The sequence below is a fragment of the Herpailurus yagouaroundi genome, unplaced genomic scaffold, assembly GCF_014898765.1.
Source record: "Herpailurus yagouaroundi ecotype Mexico unplaced genomic scaffold, PumYag 28, whole genome shotgun sequence".
NCBI classification, from domain to species: Eukaryota; Metazoa; Chordata; class Mammalia; order Carnivora; family Felidae; genus Herpailurus; species Herpailurus yagouaroundi.
The window spans coordinates 99,775,886-99,802,543 of record NW_024412376.1 but is presented as its reverse complement, the minus strand read 5'-3'; the positions used below and the strand labels follow the sequence as shown (position 1 = coordinate 99,802,543).

The 26,658-nt window shown below is 35.2% G+C and overlaps 1 protein-coding gene across 10 annotated transcripts in view; it reads right to left on the bottom strand.

Annotated features, from left to right (window-relative positions):
- The window catches only part of HELQ (helicase, POLQ like), a 41,639-nt gene that overhangs the window by 5,269 nt on the left and 9,712 nt on the right, over positions 1-26,658 (bottom strand). For 7 of the 10 annotated variants that reach the window (XM_040479436.1, XM_040479461.1, XM_040479470.1 and 4 more), the window contains 10 exons: positions 25,700-25,797; positions 24,122-24,220; positions 22,698-22,843; positions 20,119-20,358; positions 15,892-16,033; positions 15,348-15,452; positions 8,550-8,772; positions 6,652-6,809; positions 5,352-5,450; positions 2,097-2,270 (listed from right to left, as the gene is read on the bottom strand). In XM_040479436.1, the coding sequence (XP_040335370.1) occupies positions 2,097-2,270; positions 5,352-5,450; positions 6,652-6,809; positions 8,550-8,772; positions 15,348-15,452; positions 15,892-16,033; positions 20,119-20,358; positions 22,698-22,843; positions 24,122-24,220; positions 25,700-25,797 (1,484 nt within the window). Of the gene's footprint in view, positions 1-2,096; positions 2,271-2,587; positions 2,845-5,351; positions 5,451-6,651; positions 6,810-8,549; positions 8,773-15,347; positions 15,453-15,891; positions 16,034-20,118; positions 20,359-22,697; positions 22,844-24,121; positions 24,221-25,686; positions 25,798-26,658 lie in introns of those variants that run through there. The other 3 variants (XM_040479512.1, XM_040479509.1, XM_040479480.1) reach the window with 2 other exon arrangements.

Genomic DNA, 26,658 nt, shown 5'->3' with positions numbered 1-26,658 from the left:
AACGCTGGCACCGCCTTTGCTCTAGTTTTCCTGTTACATTTGATAATCTTTCTTCCTCACTAAACTTTATTGGGCTTTCCCATTACTTGTAGTTAAAGGTGCCTTAGCTAATACTATGGATTTTATACTACTTACGTAACTTTTTAAAAAGAAAACAAAACACTTTAAAATACTGAAAATACACTCATGAGAGCACAAGTTGTCAGGTAGATTGTTTCCAGGATCAAACATCCAATTATAGTTGTTTTTCAAGTTCAATGTATAGATTCTTTTGCTTGAACACTTCTATGCAGCTGAAGTCCTTATAGTCCTAAGTAAACTAAGGATGGAATATTAGGGGAAGTGCCTTTATATACAAAGAACAACAAACATAGAAAACTCAAGAAGACACATTTTAAAGGCTAGCCTCTCCTTATTACCCATAGTTTTTGTCTACAGCTTAGCTAGCATGTGATTAGAGAATGTGAGCTAATATCTAAAACTCAGCATAAGTAGGAGATATTTAGAAATGTGAATTTGCTAAAATAATTATCATTCACCCCAAAGTCAAGTATTTTGGATTATTTACTCATTAGTACGTATTATAGAGTTAATTGCCATTATACATACACAGAATATGGGGATTTAAGATGGGGAAACTGAAGACTTTAAACTTAAAAATAAAATTCATGGGGCAGCTGATTGGCTTAATCGGTTAAGTGTCCGACACTCGATTTGGCTCAGGTCACAATCTCATGGTTCATGAATTCAGTCCCTGCATCGGGCTGTGTGATCATGGTGTGGAGCCTGCTGGGGATTCTCTCTCTCCCTCCCTCTCTGTCCCTCCCCCAATCACTCTCATGCTCTCTCTTTCTCTCTCAAAATAATAAACTCTTTAAAAAACCATAACATATATACTTTAAAAAATAAATAAAATTCATGGGAGGAAAATGTTTTTAAAAAATTGAGTATAGGAACAAATACGGAAAGGATTATTACACTGCTCAATTAGAAGAAATTTAAATGAGCAAAAAAAGGTTTATATTATAAATTCATCAAAAAAATTATCCAAGAAGAAAAATCTGATAAGCTTTGTTGTGTTATTTAAGGACACTCTGAAAGCTTCTTTTAGGAAAGTCACCCAAATGCATATGGCCAAAATAGCTTTCTTCTTGAATTATCTTATAAACTAAACACTTGACATAGAAACCTAAAGCAGCTGCCAAATGCTGGAATCAAAAATGACAAAATACTATGGAAATCAAGAGAGCATGGTCCCACAGAGTCACAAAGTAGCTGCCGGATATTGGTAACACACTAATGAAATACTTTACATGGTTATCACTCATGAGAAGGATTCTCCCACAGATTCTACATCAATGGAGAATTGTTGTTTTAAAAGTTGATTTCAAATACTTGTAACTATTAAAATTTTTTTTTAATGTTTATTTTTATTTTTTGAGAGAGAGACAGAGAGTGAGTGTGAGTGGGGGAGGGGCAGAGATAGAGGGAGCCACAGAATCCAAAGCAGGCTCCAGGCTGTAAGTTGTGAGCACAGTGTGAGGCAGGGCTCGAACTCACAGACTGTGAGATCATGACCTGAGCCGAAGCAGATGCTTAACCAACTGAGCCACCGAGCACCCCTTTAACTTTTTTTAAGTTTATTTATTTATTTTGAGAGACAGAGAGACAGAGAGCGATTGGGGGAGGGGCAGAGAGAGAGGAAGAGAGAGAAAATCCCAGGCAGGCTCTGCATTGTTAGAGCAGAGCCCTACATGGGGCTCGAACCCACAAACTGTAAGATCATGACCTGAGCCGAAACCAAGAGTCAGATGCTCAACCCAATGAGCCACCCAGGCACCCCCAAATACTTGTAACTATTAACAGTGGTTCTAAGAGTAGGGATAACTAGGTGCTTTCTACTTGTTCACTATATATATAGTTGATTTTGTCATTTTTGGATCTTTACTATAAGCTAGTATATATAGTACTTTTTAAGCAGATAAAAACAAGTATAAGTCAACAATGAGAAAATAATGACTAAATGGTTTACGAGTTTGGTAGCAGTTAAAACAAAAAGATGCACAAAGCATGTGTCATCTGTTTAATAGAATTACCTCACAGAAATGTAGCACACAAGAGGAGAACGTGGCAGCTCCAGTAAGAAGACTCTGTATATATCCTCGAGGCATGTTAAATTTTTCAGACACACTCCAAATGTTGGTCTCTTTGAGCAGGGCATAAAGAACAAAAGACAGGTATAGTCTGTTGACAATGTCCTTGTCCACCTTCTAGAAAGACACAATCAAATAAATTTATGTACTGGACCTGCTAAAAATGTACATTATATTGAAATTGGACAAAGGTAATGGGAATGAAGTTACACTACAGGAAAGTAAGAATAGAATGATTCCACAGAAATAAAACTAAGTTCTAACATATGTACTTTATAGTAATTCAAATTACCATTTTTCCATGTATAAAAAAAAGAAATGTGCCAAATTATTTCCAATTTAAACTTCCTTCTACAGGGAAGGTGGAGTGGGCTGGACTGTGTTTGTTCCCTGCCCGCCCCTTAAAAGATATGTTTAAGTCCTAACCTGTGGTACCTGTGAATGTGATGTTATTTGGAAATAGGATGTTTGCAGATGTAATTAGTTAAAGATCTTGAGATGAAATCATCCTGGATTTACGGTAGACTACCTTTGGGGCTTTGTATTCAATGACTGGTGTCTTTATAAAGAGGAGTGGACACAGAGTGACACAGACAAGAAGGCAATGTGAAGATGGCACTGTCCAACGGAGACACTGGGTTGGGGGATGCATTTACAAGGGATGCCACAGATTGCCAGCAACCACCAAAAGCTAGGAGACAGGAAAGATGTTTTCTTCCTCAGTGCCTCCAGAAGGAGCCATCTTGATTTCAGATGTCTGGCCTCCTGAACTGTGAGAGAATAAATTTCTCTTGTTTTAACACACTGAGTTTGTGCTAATTGTTACAGTAGCCCTAGGAAAAAAGTACAGGAAGGGAAGGAGTTGGGAAGGCTTTTACATTTACTGTGCTATTTGTAGGTTGTATATATGTGTGAATGTGATTAGACAAATGCATTTATTTAGAAAGGTATGTTAATAAGTTGTCCACATTGTAAACTAAGAGTAAATGGTGGATTCTATGATTTCCACATGGTTATGATAATGTTTCCAAAGTTAAAACACTGACAGAGAAAAACGCCTCCTACAGTTGACAATTTGTGTACCTGCTTTTGCCTATGGTGTCTAGGGACCAGTTCATGTGTAAAGTATTTCATAGTCAATATCAAGCTACCTTAGAAACTGAGTAGCTCATGCTTAAAATCAGAGTAAAGAAAGGATGAACTTGAGAGAGAAAAAGTCAGTATAAAATATAAAATGAGGGGCACCTGGGTGGCGCAGTCGGTTAAGCGTCCGACTTCAGCCAGGTCACGATCTCACGGTCCGTGAGTTCGAGCCCCGCGTCGGGCTCTGGGCTGATGGCTCAGAGCCTGGAGCCTGTTTCCGATTCTGTGTCTCCCTCTCTCTCTGCCCCTTGCCCATTCATGCTCTGTCTCTCTCTGTCCCAAAAATAAATAAACGTTGAAAAAAATATATATAAAATGATATCCTCTATGATAATAAAAGAATGTTTGGGATGAGAACTTAGGGTGGCATATCGAAGGCTGCATGAATTACAGATTCTGCATGTTGATACTGGATCACCTTTTAAAAAGCATTAAGCTGAAAAATCATGATAGCTGAATTGCCAGTAGAGATTGCTTTTTAATTTCCAATTTTAGTGCACCTTCATTATTAACTATAATTTGAGTCAAAGTAGATTTTGCTTAGAATGGATTTTCTAAGCCAAGAAAAGTGATATAATTATATTACATGGTAAGATAAGATGTTTTATGACAATTTCAAGATCTTTTACAAGAAATGTGTAAAGAAAAGTGGAGATGTCATTTTCAATGTGGAGAAATAAAGTCGATTTTAAGTAAATATGTTCTCTAGAATTTAAATCAACTGAACATTTATTGACTATGTTTCATTAAAGTGCAACAAAAATAAATTCTGATTTAAGTTTTAAAAGATGTATTATTCTAATAGGATTTTGTAAATGTTTATTATTTGGTAATGAGTTCTTAAATTAATATGATTTTGTTTTCATTTTATATTTTAAAGTTGGATATAAAAGGTTTGTTTTAAGAAATATTTTTATTTAACATTTTAAACATTTAAAACAATGTAGCTATTTCTGAGGTAAAAGACCCAATCAAAATACTGGGATGACATGAACACTGAAACATATATTTATAATTTTATGATATAGCAGGACCTGAGACAGGGCATCAGTTAATTCAAATGTGAGTGAACACCACTTTCACTTTGCAAAATATAATTAGTAGTATTTATGTAAATTCAAAGATATAGGGGGAAATGGTAGGTAATTAGGTTTCAATAAAGATTGGATTACCAGAAAAAATTAAAAATGAAAAAAAGGATATTATAAGGTGGAAAATGATATTAACTTAAGGAATTTGAAGGTATATTTGCCAGAGAATCATTTCCATTCCTCTTAAAGTTAGTGTATTAGACACTTGCTTCATATGTGTTGACTAAACTTCAAAACCCCAAAATATAAGATATTGCACAAAAAGTATTAACTTATCCACTTCAACCTTCTACAGAAGATACTTCAAGTACTAGACTGGGAGTTCTTTAAGGACAACAAACAACAATAACAAAAACCTCAAACCCATCCTGTCTTAGAAGCCCTGACACCAAGCAGAAGGCCTAATAAAAAGTTTCTAGGGGTGTAAAAAAAAAAAAAAGTTTCTAGAGGGGCACGTGGCTGGCTCAGTCAGTAGAGTGTTTGATTCTTGATCTCGGGGTTGTGAGTTTGAGCCCCATGCTGGGCATAGAGATTATTTAAAAAAAAAAAAAGCTTCTAGAAAATACCTTTTTCTCCCTTGAACTGAACTTATTTCAGGATTATATACTATGATAAAAACATTTTATAAGTATTTTACAATTTTTATAATGTAAGGCATCAGTAGCTTAAGAAAAATAAGGCTTACTTTCTCCTATGACAAGAAGCTTATATGTGCATGACAGTGTTTCAGAAATACAAAGGTACACCCACAAAAAAAGAACATCACATCATCCAAAAACAAATACTATTTTTAAAAAATGCCCAAATTTCTGGTCCTGAGAATGTTTTAAAAAATAAACTGGGAATTATATTAACTTAAAGAAAAAAAATGAAACAAAAAGATCAAATCAACAAAAGAGATGATATAACAGCATTAATTTTGTTAAATCAACTTATTTAGGAAGAGAAAAAAAAACTGTGGTACCTTCTTTATAGCTTGACCTGATGCTTTCTTCCCAATAAAGTTTTCAGAGACTCCAAGAAGAGCAGCTACATTTTGTTCTGCTGGACTGAGCTGGCTAAACTACATTAAAAAAGAGTAAACACAGAGAAAAATCAAACTGTAACTTTTAAAAATCCACCATTTGAACCAAATCCAGTATTTCCTGTGATATTACATTTTCATGGTTTTAAAGGATAGGAAAAAACGACACAAATTTTATTAACACATATTTCAAGCTCAAAAAATGTTATTAAAATATAACATATATTAGAACATTTAAAGACAGAGTCACAAGCACTATGACCATGGACTATGGTTTCCATGGACTATGTGGTTATGTTTAATACTGAGATGTTTGGGGGAGAGAGAGAGAAGAGAGTTAAGCTTTTGAAAGTAAATGCATTGTATAGTACCACTTAAAAAAACTTAGTTACAGGATGCATGGGTGGTTCAGTGGCTTAAGTGCCAGACTCTTGATTTTGGCTCAGGTCAGGATCTCATAGTTTGGGAGATTGAGCCCCACATCCGGCTCTGTGCTGACAGCGAGAGGCCTGCTTGTGAGTCTCTTTCTCCCTGTCTCTCTGCCCCTCCCCTGCTCATGAGCATGTGCCCTCGCTCTCTCAAAATAAATAAACATCAAAAAAACCCCACAAAAACCACACAACTCAGTTACAATTTAAAAATATGACATTAAAAAGAAAGCTAATTTCCTGCAATTAAAAGCCACACACTGCCTCTGCCTCATACATGTTCATGTCTCTGCCCTGTTATGGTAGAATCGTAACAAACCATACTCGACCACCTGGTTTTGTGACAAGCAGGATCAGTTCCACCTTGCTATTGGTGATAAAACTGACATTCCTTCTCAGGTGTTAACATCACTGGACCCATCATGCCTGGCTCTGATAGAGCTGTCATATAATTAAACTCTCAAAAAACAACTTTCACAATTTTCTCCACATTCCAGGCATTATAAAATGGAGTGGTCACCAAATCATAACAATAACTATCTTTGGGGAATGGGACCAGGGATGATCTTCTTTTCTTTTTTGGACCTTTCTTTATTTTTTCTATAATGAACATGTTCATATTTAACAGAAAAGTACTATTTAAGTTAAATAAACCAAAAATGCTATGGCCATATTACTATTTTAAAAACTGAAACATGAAAGGCCCAATTTCATATATATTTTAGCAGAGAAAAAAAGTGAAATCACTTAACAAAAATTACATCGTCATTAATAAATAAAATAGTCTATATTGAAGAACCTTGTATTCTCACCTGCCTGAAGTATATCATCCAGTCTGGGTCACACTGAGAAGCCATATCATAGGGAGTTGTTAGGTAAATTAGGTGAAGAAGGCTTTCGAGTACAAGTCCTTCGAGACCTTTCTTCAAGTCTCTGTAGAGAACGTCACAATAAGCCAAATCTATAGTTCCTAAAAGAAAGATACACACATTTATATCTCATAATTGCCAAAGAGGAAAAAAGGTGAATTTTAAAAAGGTCTTATTTAGAAGTTACCTAAATATAGCAAAAAGTCTTTAAAATCTCTTTAAAAAATGTTTTTTGAGTCCAGTATAGTAACTGTGTTATATTAGTTTCAGGGGTACAATGTAGTGACTCAACAATTCTATATATTACTCGGTGTTCATCATGATGAGTGTACTCTTAATCCCCTTCACCTATTTCGCCCATCTGCCCCACCAAAACCGCTTCTTAACTAATTCAGCACATTTGGAGGTCATTTTGATTGTATATATCAACATTTAACAAGTACATACCAACTACTCTGTTTTTGGAAATCTAACCCAGAGAAACATTTCCACACATACCAAAAATACATACATGGAGATGCACACTGCAGCTTTGTTTATAATTGAAAAAAATAAAAAACAGTGCAAATGTCCGTCTACAGGAGAATGGGTAATTAAATTACAGAATTCACGGTATGGATGATTACAGTAGAAAAAGAAAAATGAGCTATATTTAAAGGGACTGACATGTTAAGATTCTCCTAATATTTTAAGTGAGAAAAGCAATTGCCAAAAAATGCTTCCAGCTATGATTTCATTCTTAAAAATAAAATATAAAATAATATGTAAATTATATGCATAAATAGATGCATAAAATAATCTATACACATGTACACACACACACATATATACACATACACATATTTTTTTTTAATTTTTTTTTTCAACGTTTATTTATTTTTGGGACAGAGAGAGACAGAGCATGAACAGGGGAGGGGCAGAGAGAGAGGGAGACACAGAATGGGAAACAGGCTCCAGGCTCCGAGCCATCAGCCCAGAGCCCGACGCGGGGCTCGAACTCACGGACCGCGAGATCGTGACCTGGCTGAAGCCGGACGCTTAACCGACTGCGCCACCCAGGCGCTCCTATACACATACACATATTAATCTATATATAAGATAATACATGGAAGGATACACATCAAATTATTAACAGTGGTTGCCCCTGGGAGAGGGGAAATGGGTCAGGAGAATGGGATTTTCCTTTACATCATTCTAAGTTCTAAGGATTTTTTTAAACAATAGAAATGTATTATTTTTCATTAAGTAAATTATGATGTAGCCATTAAGAAAAAACTATCCACTGTCATACCATGGAATAATTTCCAAGACATTATAGTAAGCAAAAAAAGCAAATTCTGGAATACAAATGATTGTTTATTTAAAAGCAAAAACTTAAGAAAATCTTAAATTTGTATATATGTATATATTATGTTTTGAAATGAAATGTACAGAAAATGTCTGAAAAGACATACACCAAATTGCTATTCTTGGTAGGATATTCAGATTTGTATGATTGCTAGGGGAGAGGGGTATGAAGGGGGATGACCATCTTTTCCCTCAAATACTTCTGCAGTGCCCTAAGTTACTTGTAATTCAACTTTTTATTTACTAAGAAAACTTTTTTAAAAAGTCAGCTCTACCTGCAAGAACTCATGACTCCAAGATCAAGAGTCGCATGCTCTACCAACTGAGCCAGACAGGCTCCCGTATTTTTCAACTTTTAAAAGCTAAAGTAGTTTGACAGTTTATAAACCTAATGTTATTAATATGAACTTACAATTCCAATTTAAAGAAACAGAATGATGTAATTTCTATTTTTTTCCCAGCACATTTCCTCAGAAAGTTAGGGAAACTCTTACCCTTAAAAGAAGCTCGTCCCAGTTTTGTAATATGAAAACTATGCTGGAAATCTTCTTCAGACTTATCAGTAGTGTCTTTTTGTAGGAGTCCTTTTTCTGTCAGGTACCTAAGTGATTCCACAGTTATTTCCCACAGGCTTTTTTCTTTCAACAAAATTTTTTGCTGAACACCAAAAAATGTACCATTCATAAAGTGATACATGTCATCAAGATTTGTTGCAATCTGAAACGATTCAGGACATCATTGGGACACCGTCCTTAATTCAAGGCATCATTTTGAATGCATGTTAATCTCCATACCTCAAAATTATTGAAATAAATTATATAAAGTCAACATACCTGCATATATAAAGATAATTTTATAGTGGGATTTTGAAATTAATAAGAAACAAGTTAAAGAAGTTATCATATTTATACTTTTTATGAAAATCTACAGAGTTTTCAGTAAAAAACTAAGATTTTTGAATAATTTTTCACAGTAATCTCCAAAGCTGTGCTCTCTGTTTACTCTCCAGCCCATTATCCCAAATTCCCACTCAACCTCCTTCAGAAATCCCTTCACCTCTTCCTTTCAAGCCACCTGTGCAAGCATTCTTTAGCAATAAAAATTGTATTAAAACACACACACACACACACACACACACACACACACACACACACACGTAAAACACAACTGAAAGTCTCCTCTGAAACAGGATCAGGCAATACTTCCAACATATCACCTAAAAATAAACAGTTTTCTCTTTTTGTCTCTCTTACCCCTGCTCTTTTGCTGCCTGTCTCTCCTCCCCCTCGTAGTCACTATTTAAAATCTATAATGGCAATTATAAGTAATACTTAACCCTCCATTTGGTATTCAGATGTAGAGTTGATGCTAAATTAGAATAATATTATATTAGCCAATTTCAATGAAATCAGCATACTATACTAAAATATAGTCAATCAATAAGCATATTTTTCTCACAATTCTGGTGATAGTTTCAATTGGAAAACTTAAGTAGTTATTTCATACTAAACCAATATGAGGATTAACAAAAAAATATGAGGCACAGACATTTCCTATTGCTTTTCTTCCTTTTAATAAAACTCATTCTTTTTTTAAAAACATTTATTTATTTATTTGGGAGGAGGCAGAAAGAGAGGGAGAAAGATAATCCCAAGCAGGCTCTGTACTGTCAGTGCAGAGCCCAATGGGGGGCTTGAACCCACAGACCGTGAGATCATGACCTGAGCCAAAATGAAGAGTCTGACGCCCAACCGACTGAGGCACCCAGGCGCCCCTTAATAAAATTCATTCTTGTTTTTTTTTCAACTTTTTTTTTTTTTAATTTATTTTTTGGGACAGAGAGAGACAGAGCATGCACGGGGGAGGGGCAGAGAGAGAGGGAGACACAGAATCGGAAGCAGGCTCCAGGCTCTGAGCCATCAGCCCGGAGCCCGACGCGGGGCTCGAACTCACGGACCGCGAGATCGTGACCTGGCTGAAGTCGGACGCTTAACCGACTGCGCCACCCAGGCGCCCCTCATTCTTAATATAGTATTCAATTAAGCCAAAACTGCAGTTTTAAGATATTCAAAACTGATACTCAGTTTGTGGATTATTACTTAATTCAAAGGTATGCAGGAATCAGAGATAAAACATACAGGGTGTCTGAAATATGGCTGTGATAAATAAATGATACCTAGAGGCTCCCTGAATGCGATGGCCCAACCACTGTTATGTCGTCTCATTAATTCCTGGAGTTTCCTTCTCTTCCACTAAAGCATGGATCTAGTCTCTCCAGGGCTGCTCATCTGTATCTTCCTGTACCTGCTGCCCAAGTCACAGACCTTGCCCTTCTTGCCTCTCACCCCTCTTCTACCTGGTTGTTCCTGTCCAGAGGACTTGATTCCTGCTTCAATTCCAACTCTAAAGGTTTTCCTGTTCTCTGCCTTCTTTCACAACTGGAGCCCTGTTGTGAACCCCTTCCCCAAGGTGTAAGAGGACCCCTGATGACCTGTCCCTCTCAAGACTGGGTCCAGTTTCTTGAGTTCTGCCTCTTATGGGCAGGAGTGGAACAACAGCCGCCTACCTGCTAGTCTCCTGAACCAACTGCTGCCTGGACTTCTTGCTGCTGTACTCCAGCTGTTAAAACAGAATTTAAATGCAACTGTTGTTCCCGGTAGATCTTGCTTTGCCAGGCCCATAAAACCACACCCTTGTGGCCAAGTCAGGTCTCCCAGTCTCCCTGTTACCTGAGTGTGCTTGTCTTAAGTGAAGTCCCAACTCCCTCCCAATTTCACTGCTTTTTGCTGAGTCCTAACTCATATACATATTTGTCAGGGTATGTATTATGAATATTTCCTCCATGCTTTTCATTTTTTAGCAGTGTCTTTTGAAGATAATTTTAAAAATTATGATGAAGTCTATTTCATTCATTTTTTTCTCTTCATGGTTTATGTTTTTTGTTTCCACGTAAGAAATCTTAACCCAAGGTAACAAACAAACAATTTACTCCTATATGTTCTTCTAGGAGTTATATTTTAGCTTTTATTTAGGTCTATGATCCACTTTGAGTTCATTATTTTGGACAAAATTAGAGTGAGGTAAGAGTAAAGGTTATTTTGTTGTTGTTGTTCTATGCAGATATCTTGTCGGTACAGCACCATTTGTTGAAAAAAAAACTATCCTTTGTCCATTTAAATATCTTGGCACCTTTTGTTAAAAACTGATCATATAGGGGCGCCTGGGTGGCGCAGTCGGTTAAGCGTCCGACTTCAGCCAGGTCACGATCTCGCGGTCCGTGAGTTCGAGCCCCGCGTCGGGCTGTGGGCTGATGGCTCAGAGCCTGGAGTCTGTTTCCGATTCTGTGTCTCCCTCTCTCTCTGCCCCTCCCCCGTTCATGCTCTGTCTCTCTCTGTCCCAAAAATAAATAAAAACGTTGAAAAAAAATTAAAAAAAAAAACTGATCATATATGAGGAATGCCTGGCTGGCTCCATTGGTAGAGCATCGACTCTTGACCTTGAGGTCCTGAGTTCAAGCCCCAGTTGGGTATAGAGATTACTTAAAAAAAAAAAAAATTGATCATATATGTGTGGGCCTAATTCTGGACTTCCTAGTCTATTGTTCTATATGATCCTTGCACCAATATCACACTGTCTTGATTACTGAAGCTTTATAGTAAATCTTGAAGTAGTATGAATACTTGTTTTTTCACAAAATTAAATTTTGGCTATTCCACTCCTTGCATTCCCAAATAAATTCTATCAGTCTTCAATTTCCACAAACAAGCTTGTTGAGATTTTGACTGGGATTGCACTAAATTTATAGACTTTGGGATGTAACATCTGATCAAAACTGAAAATTCCAATTCTTGAATATGGTACCTCTCTCTATTTACTTAGGTCTTGTTTAATTTCTCTCAGCAGTTTTACAGTTTTGAGTATATAGGTCTCACACACAGTAGTTAAATTTATCCCTAAGTGTTGCATGTTTTGGATGCTATTGTAAATGGAGTTGTTTTTCCAATTATTTGTAGTGAGTATACAGATACGATTGAGTTTTGTACACTGACTTTGTATCCTATGACACTGCTGATTACACTCTAGCTTTTTTTGTACATTCCTTTGGGTTTTTCTTGAACCTACGATCAGCAAATAAGACAGTTTTACTTCTTGCTTTCTAAACTATGTACCCTTGTTTTTCTTCTGTCTTGTACTGGCTATGATTTCTGATATATCCTGAAAAGCAGTGTGAAAGTAGACCTTTTTTTTTCTTTTCTGATCTTAGAGGGAAAAACATGTAGTCTTTCACCATTAAGTGTGATGTTACCAGCAGTGGTTTTTTGTTGTTGTTGTTGTTGTTTTGTTTTTAAATAAACACCTTTTATTGAGTTGATGATGTTTTCTTCTAATTTGCTGAGTTTTTATCATGAGTGGGTGTTGAATTCTGTCAAATAAATAATAACATTGAATTTTGAATGTTAAACCAACTTTGCAATACTGGAATAAACTCTGATTGTGTTGCTGTATTACTAATACTTTGATAAGGATTTTTATTATCTATTTTTACTATAAATATGTAGTTTTCTCTTCTTGTAATATCTTTGTCTGGTTTTGGTATCAGGATAATGCTGATCTCAAAAGATGAGATGAGCAGTGTTCCCTCTTCCTCTACAAAGGAAGAATATGTGTATGATTGGTATTATTTCTTCCTTAAATGTTTGATAGAGTTTACCAGTGAAGTCAGTTGAGCCTGGAATTTTCTTTGTGGTAAGTTTTAAGTTGTAAATTCAATTTCTTTAATAGATATAGGACTATTTAGACTTTCTGCTGCTACTTCAGTCAATTTCAAAAATTGTGTCTTCCAAGAATTTTCTCATTTCATTTAAATAATTGAACTCATTTTTCAGCATTCAAAGATACAATTATTTCAGGATTATTCATTACTATCCTTTTAATATCTCTAGGATCTTTAGTGATGACCCTCCTTTCATTACTGATATTGGTAATTTATGTGTTCTCTCTTTTCCCTCTGTTATCAAATCAGTCAATAATCTTACTGATCGTTTCAGAGAGCTAGCTTGTGTTTTCATTATTTTTATTCTCCAGTTTGTCTATTTTTTATTTCATTTTTGCTTTTACTAATTATTTCCTTCTTTCTACTTGGGCTTTTTTCCCCCCACATTCCTAAAGTAAAACGTAGACCCTGAATTTAGATTTTTCTTATATTCTAATAAGCATCTAAAGTTATAAATGTCCTTTTCAGCACTTCTTTGGCTTCATGCCACTAATTTTGGTATATCTGTTTCCATTTTCATTCCATCGTAAATATTTTCTAATTTCCTTTGGAATTTCTACTTTGACCACTGGTCAAGTGTGCTATTTAATCTCCAAATATTTAGGAAATTCCCTGTTATCCTTCTATTATTGCTGGTATACTATAATTGCTTTCATTAGACACAATACTATATTGGATTTCAATCCTTTTAAATGTATTGAGACTTGTCTATGATCTCAGAATATGGTCTACATTGGTGAAATATTTCCCACGCACTTGAGAAATATTTCACACACACACACACACACACACACACACACACACACACACACTGGTACACTGGAAAGAGTACAGGCCAGCATGGCAGGAAACTAAATTATAGTCCCATCTAAACCATAATTCACTGAATGATCTTAGACTACTCACCAGTTTTCTGAGTCTGTTACCTTATCTAATATATAAATGGAATAAGACTTGATGATCTTTATGATCTCTTCCTCCTTTACTAATTCCTTAGCAACCTCCCTATTGTAAGGATTTATTACATTATACGTGGATTACTACAATTACTTTTAAACAAGTCTTGCAATACTTCTGCATGCTATTATCCCCATTTTACAGATAAGGCAACTGAGCGAGGTTTACGAGAGAGCTAATACCTTACCCAGGGTAATAAGAGACAGAGTTGGGACTGGGACACAGGTATGTGTGATATCAGAGCTCCTGCTCTCAACCACCACACTTTACTAACGCTCCACTGATATGTGACAGTGTCACAACTCTTTAGGCTACTATTTAAGCATGCTCTCCTATCTTCCCCAATTTATAGCACACAATCTGGCCCAACTTTTCCCACCCAACCTTCACCTCTTCAGGATCTGTAGGCCTTCTCTAGAGCTACAGAATCTAGTCTGTTGACTGATACCCCACAACATCTTTAGCTTTCTCATCATTCATTCTATGTTAAGTACCTGGAATGGCTTATTCTTTCCCTCTGCTTATCTACAACTTCTACAACTTCTTTTTTTTTGAGAGAGAGAGAGAGCATGCGAGCAGGGGAGGAGTAGAGAGAGGGAGAGGAGAAAGGGAGAAAGTCTTAAGCAGGCTCCATGGTCAATGTGGAGCTTGATGTGGGGTTTGTGGGGCTTGTGGGGCTCAATCTCAGGACTGTGAGATCATGATCTGAACTAAAATTAAGAGTTGGATGCTTAGCCAACTGAGCCACCTAGGTGCCCTGACAACTTCTATCTCTTTCACTACCTAGCACTGATTTCTTTTCTTCCTTATAACCTTTCACTATTCTGAACTGCTAAGGGATATTATAATATTCCACTATTCATCTATAAGGTAATCAAAACTTATGGTATTTTTTTTTATTAATTATCTTTTGTGTGTTCACCCAAACTGTTTAGGCTAATAAAGATATACTGCATGATAGGTTAAGACCACTGGTTTTGTAGTTGAACAAAGCTGAATTCAAACTCTGGCTTTGCCTCTTTATGGCCATGTGCCCTTAGACACAAAGTTAAAATTTACTTACGAATAACCCTAAAAAAGAATTTTAACTCAAGAGTAACCCTAAAAGAGAGCTAATCTCTAAGAAAAGGAGTGTTTTCCTAGTGTGCCTTTTCTTTTTAAATTTGTTGTCTGATAAAGGCTATACTGATCTCACAAATGTTTATAATATCCTAGAATGATCACAGGACAACAAGTGAACCTTATTCCTCACAAAGGTAGAGATGATGGATTACCCCACATCAGGACCCATGTCTTTACAGCTTCTTATAATCCCCAGAGTCTCCAAAAAGTCTCTCACTTGTAATGATGCCCAGTTATGATTTGTTGATTTTTCATATTTCATACAACTCAAAGCATTAAAAATGCACATATAAATCTAGATTCAGATTTAGCATGTCAGGCTGTTCTTCTCCACATTAGATTAGAGGTTAGCATTTTTTTCTACTTTACAGTTCTCATAACTTTTAAATCTCTATTATCTCACATAACAGTAATAAGATTTAAAAATATTGAAAAATACCTTCAAACCAATTAAAGAGAGAAACAAAGTTTGGATTCCCTTAGTGAATTCTTGAACAAGATGGCTATAACAGTTTTCCAATGGTCTGCTTATTAACTCCAATACCTACAAAAGTTAAAGCAATATTATGTTTTGTGTTATTATAAAACAATAAAGTGTTCTATATAAAATTTTCTATTTTGCATAGATCTTGTAGAAGCAGGGGGAATTTAAAGACATAAAAACAAATAAGAATTTAGCAGGTGTTTTCATGAAAATGGAAGAAAGATAAATAGGGAAAATACTTTTTATTGCTTGCCTGAAATACAAAAGTATTCAAACTACTTGTTCTAGTTCTTAATCAGAGAGGAGAAAGAAACACTATTTAAATAAATATTAATAAATTTTAATATTTTATAATATATTAATATTTTATATAATATTTAATATTATAAATATTAATAAAATTAATAAATTTTTAAAGGATGATATATATCATAAAAGAGCTACAACCAAAGACCAAAATGAGACAAAATGATTAACCACCAACTGGATTGATTATTACCTGTTGCTTGTCTTTTTCTTGCAGTATAAGGATACTCTCCCCAATAGAATCTATCCCAGCACGGCCAGCTCGGCCAATCATCTGTTTATATTGGTTCCTCTTTAAAAACTCCTTGGCAACATAGGGAGCTCTTAAAATAACTCTATGGAATTGATAATATTAATTAAAAGTGATACTCCATCTATGATAATAGCATCTATCTTTTAAATTCTGTATTATTTATCTGGTATTAAATTTAATGACATGTTAACTCAAAATAATAAGTGACTACTATTTACCAAGAACCTGTGATGTCCTAGATTCTTTATATACATTATCAGTAATTCTTACAAAATTCTTGGTAATAATATTCTTTATTATTTTATTTTATCTTATTTTTTTACAAAGGGACTAACTGAAGCACAGACAAGCTAAGTGGATTACCTCAACCCACAAAACTAGTAATTACCAGAACTATGGTCTGAACATGTTGGCCTAGCTACAAAGCTTATGATTGTCACTAGAACAACAGTCTCCAAAGATTTTTGATTCTATACTTCATAAATGAAAAATCTGACCATGCACTATGAACATATTCCTGCTTATGTATATATGCATATATTTATATTACTGTCAACTATATAAAATTACAAGTTTCAACCGTTTTTGATGTACAAACATGGTACTTTCAATCCTGCTCATGTATATAAAAGTCTGTAGCTAGTTTTCCTGCTCAAAAGTGAGAGGAAACATGTCATTTATCTACTAACCAACCTACTCTTTTATTTATAAATCTCTATGGACAGCCAAGATTATAAACACTTGAAGAAAACTAAGGACATAAAAGAAAGACAAGAATATGCAGAAACAGGGAACAGAAAGAATTCTTAAAAATTCTGATCAGTATTCACAGAAAATTCTAGAGGGTATTATATTCACAATATGAGAACAGACTATTATAAATGAAGAGCAATAAGAGAAGATAGTTCTTGGAAATTAAGAAACAATTTTAAATTCATTAAAAAATTCAAAGACGGACTTAATAATGAATGAACACAGTTAATGGGATACAATAAAAAAATGATCTTGTCACATAGAAGTAAAGTTGAAGAAATCACATAGCTCATACAGACTGAAAACTGTGTAAGAAAACTTTAGAGATTTGAAAGCCCAATCTACCAGGCTTCAACCCTGTCCAAGGGAAGTTACAAAAACAGAGAACAGAGATAATGGAAAAAAAAGAAAAAGCCAAACAAAAAGTAAGATGAAGGCATAAAACTTTTTTGGGGGGGAAGCGGGGGAGAGGGTGCAAGTGAGTCAGGGGCAGAGAGGGAGAGAATCCCACGAGAGGCAGAGAGAAAGAGAGAGAGAGAGAAAGAGAGAGAGAGAGAAGCGGGGCTCACCCGGGGCTCCTGTTTCTGTTTTTTTTTTTTTTTTTTTTTTTTTTAATTTGAAGTGGGGCTCATGCTCACCTGATGCAGCACGCATGCTCACCCAAAGCAGGGCATGAGCTCACCTGATGTGGGACTCGAACTCACCAACTGTGAGATCATGACCTGAGTCAAAGTCAGATGCTTAATGACTGAGCCACCAGGTGCCGGAGGCATAAAAGGCATAAAACCTTAGACTGAAAGCATTTTCCCAAGTGCTAAGACCTATGAATAAAAAGTAGCTAAACTGGGATGGTTGGGATTAAGAATTAAATTTCCAGGGTTTCAAATCTTGGTTTTTGAAACTCATTTGTTGGCATGAAGTTGGGTACATTATTTAATTGTTCAGTGTCTCAGTTTTCTGTTCTATAAAATGTGGACAATAAAATATAACCTTCTTCACAGAGTTGTCATGAAGCTCTATTAAGTCAATGCATGTAAAGCTGTTATGACACAGGGGAGGGAGTATAATAGCTGCAATTATAATTATACACTATGATGAAATTTTAAGGTAACAGAGAAAAATCTAAGTTTCTGGAGAGGAAAAAACAAACCTATGCAAAAACAAAAATGGGCAACAGTGGCTCCTAAAAGACATGGAACAATACTACAAAGTCCCCAAAGGGAAAAAAATTGAAACTAGAATTCCTTTCCTAGCAAGATGTTCAAGTGTGAAGCTAAAATAAAAACACCTTCAGCTATAAAAAGACTCAAAAATTTCTACCCCCCAATCTAGCATTTAAAAAATAATTGCTCAGCAGTCAGAGAAAGACAAATATCATGACTTCACTCATATGAGGACTTTAAGACACAGGGCAGATGAACATAAGGGAAGGAGAGCAAAAATAATATAAAAACATAGAGGGGGACAAAACATAAGAGACTATCAAGTATGGAGAACAAACAGAGGGTTACTGGAGGGGTTGTGGGACGGGCGATGGGCTACATGGATGAGGGGCATTAGGGAATCTACTCCTGAAATCATGGTTGCACTATATGCTAACTAATTTGGATGTAAATTTAAAAAATAAAATTAAAAAACGAAGAAGATAAGAAGTCTGCCTGTAAGGAAAAATAAAAGAATGAAAGTAAAAGACAAGAAAGAAAGAAAGAAAGAAAGAAAGAAAGAAAGAAAGAAAGAAAAGAAAAATTACTCAGGAGGTGCCTGGGTGACTCAGTCAGTTAAGCATCCGACTTTGGCTCAGGTCACAATCTCGTGGTTCATGAGTTTGAGCCCCTGCGTCAGGCAGTGTGCTGACAGCTCAGAGTTTGGAGCCTGCTTTGGATTCTGTGTTTCCCTATCTCTCTACTCCTCCCTAACTCACGTGTGTGCATGTGGACGTGCTCTCTCTCCCAAAAATAAATAAACATTACAAAAAATATTACTCAGGGCACCTAGGTGGCTCAGCAGGTTAAGCATCAGGCTCTTGATTTCAGCTCAGGTCATAAAATCATGGTAGTGAGATTGAGCCCCACTTTGGGCCCAGCACTGACAGCGTGGAGCCTGCTTGGGATTCTCTATCTCCCTCTCTCTCTGCCCCTCCCCTGAACTCTCTCTCTCACTCAAAATAAATAAACAAAAAAAAATTAACTACTCAAGGATGGCAAAATTAAAAGTAAACCACAGAAGGAATATGTGAGATATGAGGTAGTGGTAAACAAAAAACAAGTATAATTCATAGGATAGTTTGAATAATTATGGACTATAAGATGAAAGAAAATTAAAAATCTGAAACTAAAACTTTAGGAAGCTGCAACATACATGAGGCAGTATAGGAGAATATACAAATGCTAAGACTTGTTATCTTCAGGAGAGGACAAAGTTCTTGACTAAATCTAAAATGGCAGAAAAGCATGTTTGATTATAACTTAAAATTTTAAGAGTAACAACTGGAAATAAGAGAAATAGGATATATAATTTCATTTTAATTCTCCAATTATCTGAAAAAAGGAAAATTTAATCAGTGACAGAGGTTGAAAATAAAAGAATGGAAAAAGATAAACTCGGCAAAGAAAATGTAGTCCTAGTGTTCAAAGTAAAATCACTCAATGAGAAAAACAAGGACCTATTATATTGATAAAAGGTATGATTCAACAATAAGATATTTGAAATAAATCTTTGTATACTTCAAGAGTTTTGAAATAGAAAGTAAAAACTTCTAGCAATGCAAAAAGGAGAAATTGACAACTCTGTAATAACAGTGGGAGACTAACACAGCTCTCTGAAAACAAACCGATCAAAGAATCACAAATAGAAAACAGAGGAGCTGGTAACAAGATTAACTGTGGTCTCATGGAGATGTCCAAAACTGCATACCCAACAGGAAATACCTGTATTTTAAAAAATGTCACAAAGTTTAAAGTCACAAATTATAAAGATCATAAATCAATTATACAGGCCTATAGCTTTGGTAGTAACTGAAAAGATAATCAAAGACTTACTCTAAAAAGATACTAGACTCAGAAGTCTTTATGGATGAGTTCTCTAAGCTGTCAACGAAATCCCTATGTTAAACACACTCTTTCAGATCATAAAAATGGTAGAAAGCTTGCCAATTGTTTACAACTAAAAAAATAAACCTTGATGTCAAAACCAGATAGGGAGAGCACCAAAGAAAGGAATTCTAATATCAGGAAATCTACTAAAGTTATTTTTCATCAAAATAAAGGAAATAAACCACACAATTAACTCAGCAAATGAGAAAAAACAATTTGATAAATTCTCACCCACTACCGAGAAAGAACAAAACAACAGAACTCCTGGCAAGCTAAGAATTAAAAAGTTTCAAGCCCGGCCAATAGTTTCCGTGTGTCTTACCTTCGAGCTGGTAGATTAACGCCTGCTGCGAGGGTGGATGTGCAGGTAAAAAGGCACAGAACTCCTGTGGAATAGGCCTCTTCCAAGAGTTTCCTTTCATCACTTGTTAAACCACTGTGGTGATAAGCAACCCCAAAAGGGATGGTGCGCTTTAAAACAGGACACAAGTTGCCACTGCTGACATTCTTCAAGTTTTTAATCACCTCATGTTTTTCTTCCTCCCTGTGTTTCAGATACTCCCTAGGAAAAACGATCTGTTAGAAATATGAACCCTTGATCTTACGGGAACAAAGTGCCTACTGGTTTAACTTTAGTAGATGCGTGTAAAAGTTCTTTATTAAAAAAGATATTGCTTTCATTAATAGAAGTACATAAGATGTTCTTAGAATTCTGATTCTGAGTTCATCAATTATGAGCCACTCTCAATCTTTTTGTATATCACAGAGTCCTATGAAAATATGATTAAGACTAAGGAAAAGAAACATAAAATAAACATCAAACATAACACTTTGCTTATAAGTTCATGGACTTGCTGAAGTTCATTCCTGTATTGCCTATGAAGGCAGGTTAAGACACTTGCTGTAGATGTTACAATTAGTTTTTTCATTAGAACATACATTTTTATTGGCTTTTTAAAGAAATTTTAAGTCATTTGCTTCTGTGAAGATGGAAACATATTTGTTATCAAATCATATGTACTTATGTAAAACACCAATGGTCTAAACACTAGCATTTTAGAAGCTTCAATAATATCCCACAATGTCTCTGCATCTAAGAGTACCTATTATTTTAAACAGACATAGAGCCAGATTCTACTGCCCAGGGGATTTCATTACACCAGTTTCCCATGACACTTATGATAAGGAGGAACATAATTAAGATACAAGTGGATATCACAGGACTCTCAAGAAATCACATTTTTTAAAAAGTTTTTTTTTCAATGTTTATTTATGTTTGAGAGAGGGAGGTTGCAAGCTGGGGAGGAGCAGAGAGAGAGAGAGAGAGAGAGAGAGAGAGAGGGAGGCAGAGGTCAGTCAGCACAGAGCCCGATGCAGGGCTCGAACTCATGAACTGTAAGATCATAACCTGAGCTGAAGTCACAAGCTTAATGGACTGAGCCATCCAGACACCCCTCAAGAAATCATGTTTTAAAGATACTCATTTAGAACCCATTTAGCTCTAGATTTACTTTATCTACATATAAATTACAGAATAAAGAAAGTATGCTCAAAACATGATTCACCATTTTTTAATCAAGAGCCACAAAAAGGGGTACTGAACTATACTCAGAACATTCAGCTTATGAAAGCAGCAAGTAATATGCAAAATATATTTTAGAGGAAATTTTCTTTCAGACGATGTTGAGTCCTATCTCTTTTAGAAAGTATCAAGTATCTACTATAATTCATTAACTAAGGATTCTAGAAAACCAAATTTTTAAGTGCTTCAGTGTTAAACACCAACATTTATGTCCCCAAAAACCTATTATCACCAAAAGCAAAATAAATCAAGGGTAAAATTAGTAAGTCTCATGTCTCCCAGGAAATGTCAGTCTCTAATAAATTTCCATATCGCTTAGCTGGTGCTATATTCCCTTATTCTATGAAAACAAATGATTTACTGAGACTACCTCAATGATAATTTAATTTCTTTAGGTTTTTATAATCAACATCATCATTGTAAAGGCAGACTATTAGTTACCAAAATGGGAAACTCCTTGACTTTATCCTAAACATCTACATCATTGTGCTGGTCAGTAAATTAACTATATTAGACCAATCCATGACAGTAGGACTGGATGGGGAGGTGAGGGCTGAATTAGAATCCATAACTATCTATGAATGGTGATACAGCACTGGCTAAGGGGCAAAAAAGAAGTCTGAAAAATACGATAAAACTACACATGGGACAAAGATACAGAAAAAAACTGAATTGTTCATACTTAAAGTCACTTTATACCCATTGCTATGAGTATAAAAGAGCCAATATTAAAATACTATAAAGTTACAAGCTAATAAATTTCTTAATTACTTAAGAAATTCAATTCAAATTCAAATTTATTTACTTTAGTGTAAAGTTTACTAAGAAAACTAAGGCAACAGTATTTAATTAAAGAGAAGGTTAAGTTGAAGATATGATTCATATCCACAGTGATTAGTGCCTGGGCCTCTGACTACAATAGCCAGTGGGTGAACTTGCTGCAGGTTGAACCTGCCTGGAAAGTTTTACAAAATCCTGATACCTGGGCCCCACCTGCAGAGATTCTGATTTTCTGGGATGTAACCTGGGCACTGAGATTTTTAAAAGCCCTTGAGAGGATGCATTTGCAGTCAAGGTTGAGAATCATTGATCTAAAACCATTATATCAGTCAGCATTCTCTTCCATGTAACCTTAGAATTCTTTGCCTATTTCACATATACGAATCTCACAGTTAAACTTTCTTCAAGGTTAGGACCTTTAAAATCGACTGTAGTTATGATGTTCTACAAGAAATAACCAGTGCTTGTTGAATGAACAGAATATATAGCATGTAAATCATGATAAAATAAAACAGAATATTTTTTAAAGATTAACATACTTGCTTAAAAATTTGCATATCATTTCTGCTACGTTTTCACAGTTCTTCTTAGTGGGACAAAAAACTAAGCAGGAATAATTGGGAATAACTTCTGTCACCAATGCTACCAAATGATCAGGATCCATCTTTTTCAGAGTATCAGAATACTGTACAACAAGATGCAGGAACAAGGTAGTTAGCAACCATGAAAACCTGTCATTTTACCAGTGTGCTTTGAAAGGTAAGTAAACCATCCTTAATTGTGAAGTTCTCATTTAATAAATCTGATCCTTTAAAAGAAAAGAAGAGACCCAGATTAAATTTTAAGACGTTAAGTCCCACTTTTAGGTTATTAGGGCTTTGTTAGGCATATTTAGTTTTAAATTACAGAAATGAAAATAGTAAATGTTTTAATAACCCCACTGCATGTTCAGCTCCACTGGAGCAAAACAAAAAGTCCACAGAGAGAAACACAGATTGAGCCTAATAATGATCAAAGGACCATATAGATAAGATATGCCTTTCACTAACAGTTTTCAAAAACACAGATTCAATCACATTACAGGATATATTTTCAGAAATAAAAAATGTACTCATCAAGTAGACATAAGGAATTCAACATAGAGAAAAATATAAAATTATTTAAAAATCTCACTTCCTTCAACTTTATTAAAAACTAAGATACAGATTTAGAATATACCTTTATGGAATTCTAAACTATTGTAAAATCCCTTTCTTCTCTTTTTAATATACTTTACATAAGTCACAAAACATTAACATAGTAGACATTAACATTTTATATACAATATCTGAACTACATAGCCCACAAAAGTTTCTTCTTGTTTTGTGCTTGTTACTGAATGAATAAACATTTAAGGGAGAGGTCTCCAGATTTTCTTGGTTCATGGAGCCCCAGGGCCAAAAGAAATACCTAACAGTTTTGTTTATTAGGTATTTAGGTGCAAACAACTGAAGTACGTATTTCCTCACAATTTCGTAGCCATTTGAATAAATAATACACATCAGTTGAGTGAAAAAGATACTGTTATTTCATTTTTAACCATAATAGCTAACGAACAGGATGTGCGCACAACTGAGCACCCCATAGTCTTCCAAATCTTAGAATCAGATTGGACCTGGCTACTCTTTTTTCTGTCCCACGTTGACTGTCACACAGTATTTGTTTACAGTAACTACAAAAAACAAACAAAAAAAACTTCACTAAGATATAATATCATAGAAAGGAATACAGTGTGATCTAATGTTAAAACTGGAAACTACCTCAAAGTGGTAGTTTGTATGGTGTCCAACAGATGTCAAGCATCCACTGTTTCTCTCAAAAATCTAAACTATCCTACGGCACCCATGTGAATCTTATGTGGTGCCCCAGGGCACCTAGGCACAAAGCTTGGGAACCTCGTATTCAAGGGATATTAAAATGTTACCTTATAATTCAGTAGACGTGAAAAAGTCATGCCATTCTCAGCTTTGCTGTCAACCTCATATATCGCATCATTTATTTTCAAATATTCTTTTAATTCAACCTTGCATTAAAAAGACATTTGCAATTAATACCACATACAAATTCCTCTTTCCAAGTTTAAAATTTTGTGAAGTATGTTGTAAAAAAGGACAGCTATAGAAAAACTGTCGCTTTTCTAAGGTATGCAAAACATGCTTCAATTTAAAAGTTTTTTCTTTACCATTTCTTTGAGTCTCTTTTCCCTTTCAATCAAAGTAGGGATTAATACCCTTAAAGAAATACTTCTGAATTGAATATCCACTAAAAGGAAACCAGACACTTCTGTTATTTGTCACAAGAAGTATAAATAAGCCAATGTTCACACTCTTTTATTAAGGAGTTATTTGTGTTATTCCTCAAGATCTAAAATTTTCTGTCTCATCAGTCATCAGTTTTAATTCTACATACCACGATATTCTCTTTAATTTAAGTATTTGTAGACAAAAGAAGTTTATGAATACAGTTCATTGCATTTTTAAAAGAAGAGTGTCTAATTTGACTATTAAGGTCAGCCAAGTGTCTCGAAAATTCTCCTCTTTGATGCAAATGTAAAAACATCAAATTTTAAAATTAAAGTTGGCGATTCTCAATAACTATTTTCTGAAAAGCTATTTAGACACTGAATATGCACATGGGTACTGCAGACAGAGCAGATGTTCACTATAAGCTACTTTCAGATAATTAAGAAATATATTTACTTTTTTAAGTCTTTTGGGAATACCATTATTAGGGAGTTTAAATTTAAATCCACATGAAGTCTTAGCTTATTAAAAAAGCATTGTAACTACCAATGCATAAATATATGAAAATATTTTAACTTTTAAGTTAAATGCTTTTATATGCCAATGACTCAAAATATGAATGACTAAATTCTGAGCAAATGAAAGAATTTTTAAGAAGAAGTAGAAAAATAGAATGTATCTGGAAAATTTCATTCAATAAATATTCATTGAAGGCCCATAAGCCAAGTATTGTTGAGGTGCTACAGACACGCAAGTGACCCAAGCTAAGATCCTGACCCCATGGAGTTTATGTTCTTTATACACAAACTCTTATTAGCATGCAGCTATGGTGACTGGAATTATATCCCTTCTATGGTATACCTACTCTATGGTATTTTTTATATGGTATGTTAGCTACTTTTCTTCTTTTAAATTATTTATTTATTTATTTATTTATTTATTTATTTATTTATTTCTGTGAGAGAGAAGGAGAGGGCACACACACACATGCATGAGTGAGGAAGGGGCAGAGAGAGAGACAGAGAGAATCCCATGAGGTGCAAAGAGAGGAGAGATGGAGAGAGAGAGGGAGAGAGAGAGAGGGAGAGAGAGTGTGGATCCAGCTCACCCAAAGTGGGGCTCGAACTCACAAATTGTGAGATCATGTGAGCCAAAGTCATATGCTTAACCGACTGAGCCACCCAGGCGCCCCAGCTACTTTTCTTTCTGAGTAAGATGATATAAAACAAATCCATACAGCGCAAACCTTAGGTACATACTGGTCTAAACTGACTGGTGTAATATTCTGCTTGAAGGAATTCTTGAAGGTCTTCAACATTGTTCAGTGTGGCACTCATGCCAATAATCTGAGTTGTTTCTAAAAAAAAATCCAAAGGATTGAGGAAAATGTGTTATTTAGTGTATCAAAATAGTAATTTCAGCAACCTTTTAAAAATTTTATTTTATTTTTAAAGTTTATTTTTATTTACTTTGAGAGAGAGAGAGAGAGAGTGTGCTGGGGAGGGGCCAGAGAGAGAGGGAGACAGAATCCCAAGAAGGTTCTGCACTGTCACGGCAGAGCCCGATGTGAAGCTTGAACTCATGAACCAAGAGATCATGACCTGAGCCAAAGTCAAGAGTCAGATGCTTAACTGACTGAGCCACCCACGTGCCCTTAGCAACGTCTTTGAGTTCTGTATTCTTCCTGAGTGATCTGGGAAAGGAGGGAGGGAAGGAAGTAAGAAAAATATAAAAATATTACCAGAGTATTATTCTGGCAGTCAAAGACTGAAAACTCTCAGGTATCTTGACAGCTACTATTTGGAATTTTACAGAATCTCACACTTGTCAAAAAGTCAGATCTTTATCAAGACTTCTAAACAACAATAATGAGTATAAATATGCTTGTTGCTGACTATCTGGACCATTGTTAGGAAGAGTTATGACATGGTCCACAGGTATGGCTACAGGCAGATGAACAGTGTAGGATGTGGGGCTGAGTAGGTCCTGAACTCTTGTCATATAAAGCCCTTTATGGGATCTTGCTATCAGGTTGACAATTTTTTTTTTTTTTTTTTTTTTTAAATAAAGGTGGAGTGACACTCATGTGGCTGCATGTCCTGGGCAGTATAAAATGGCTGTCTGCCATAGGAAAGCAACTCCGTCAGGCAGGTTTTATGACTATCACCCATTTTTAAAAATTTTTTTATCATTGAAATATAGCTGACATACAGTGTTA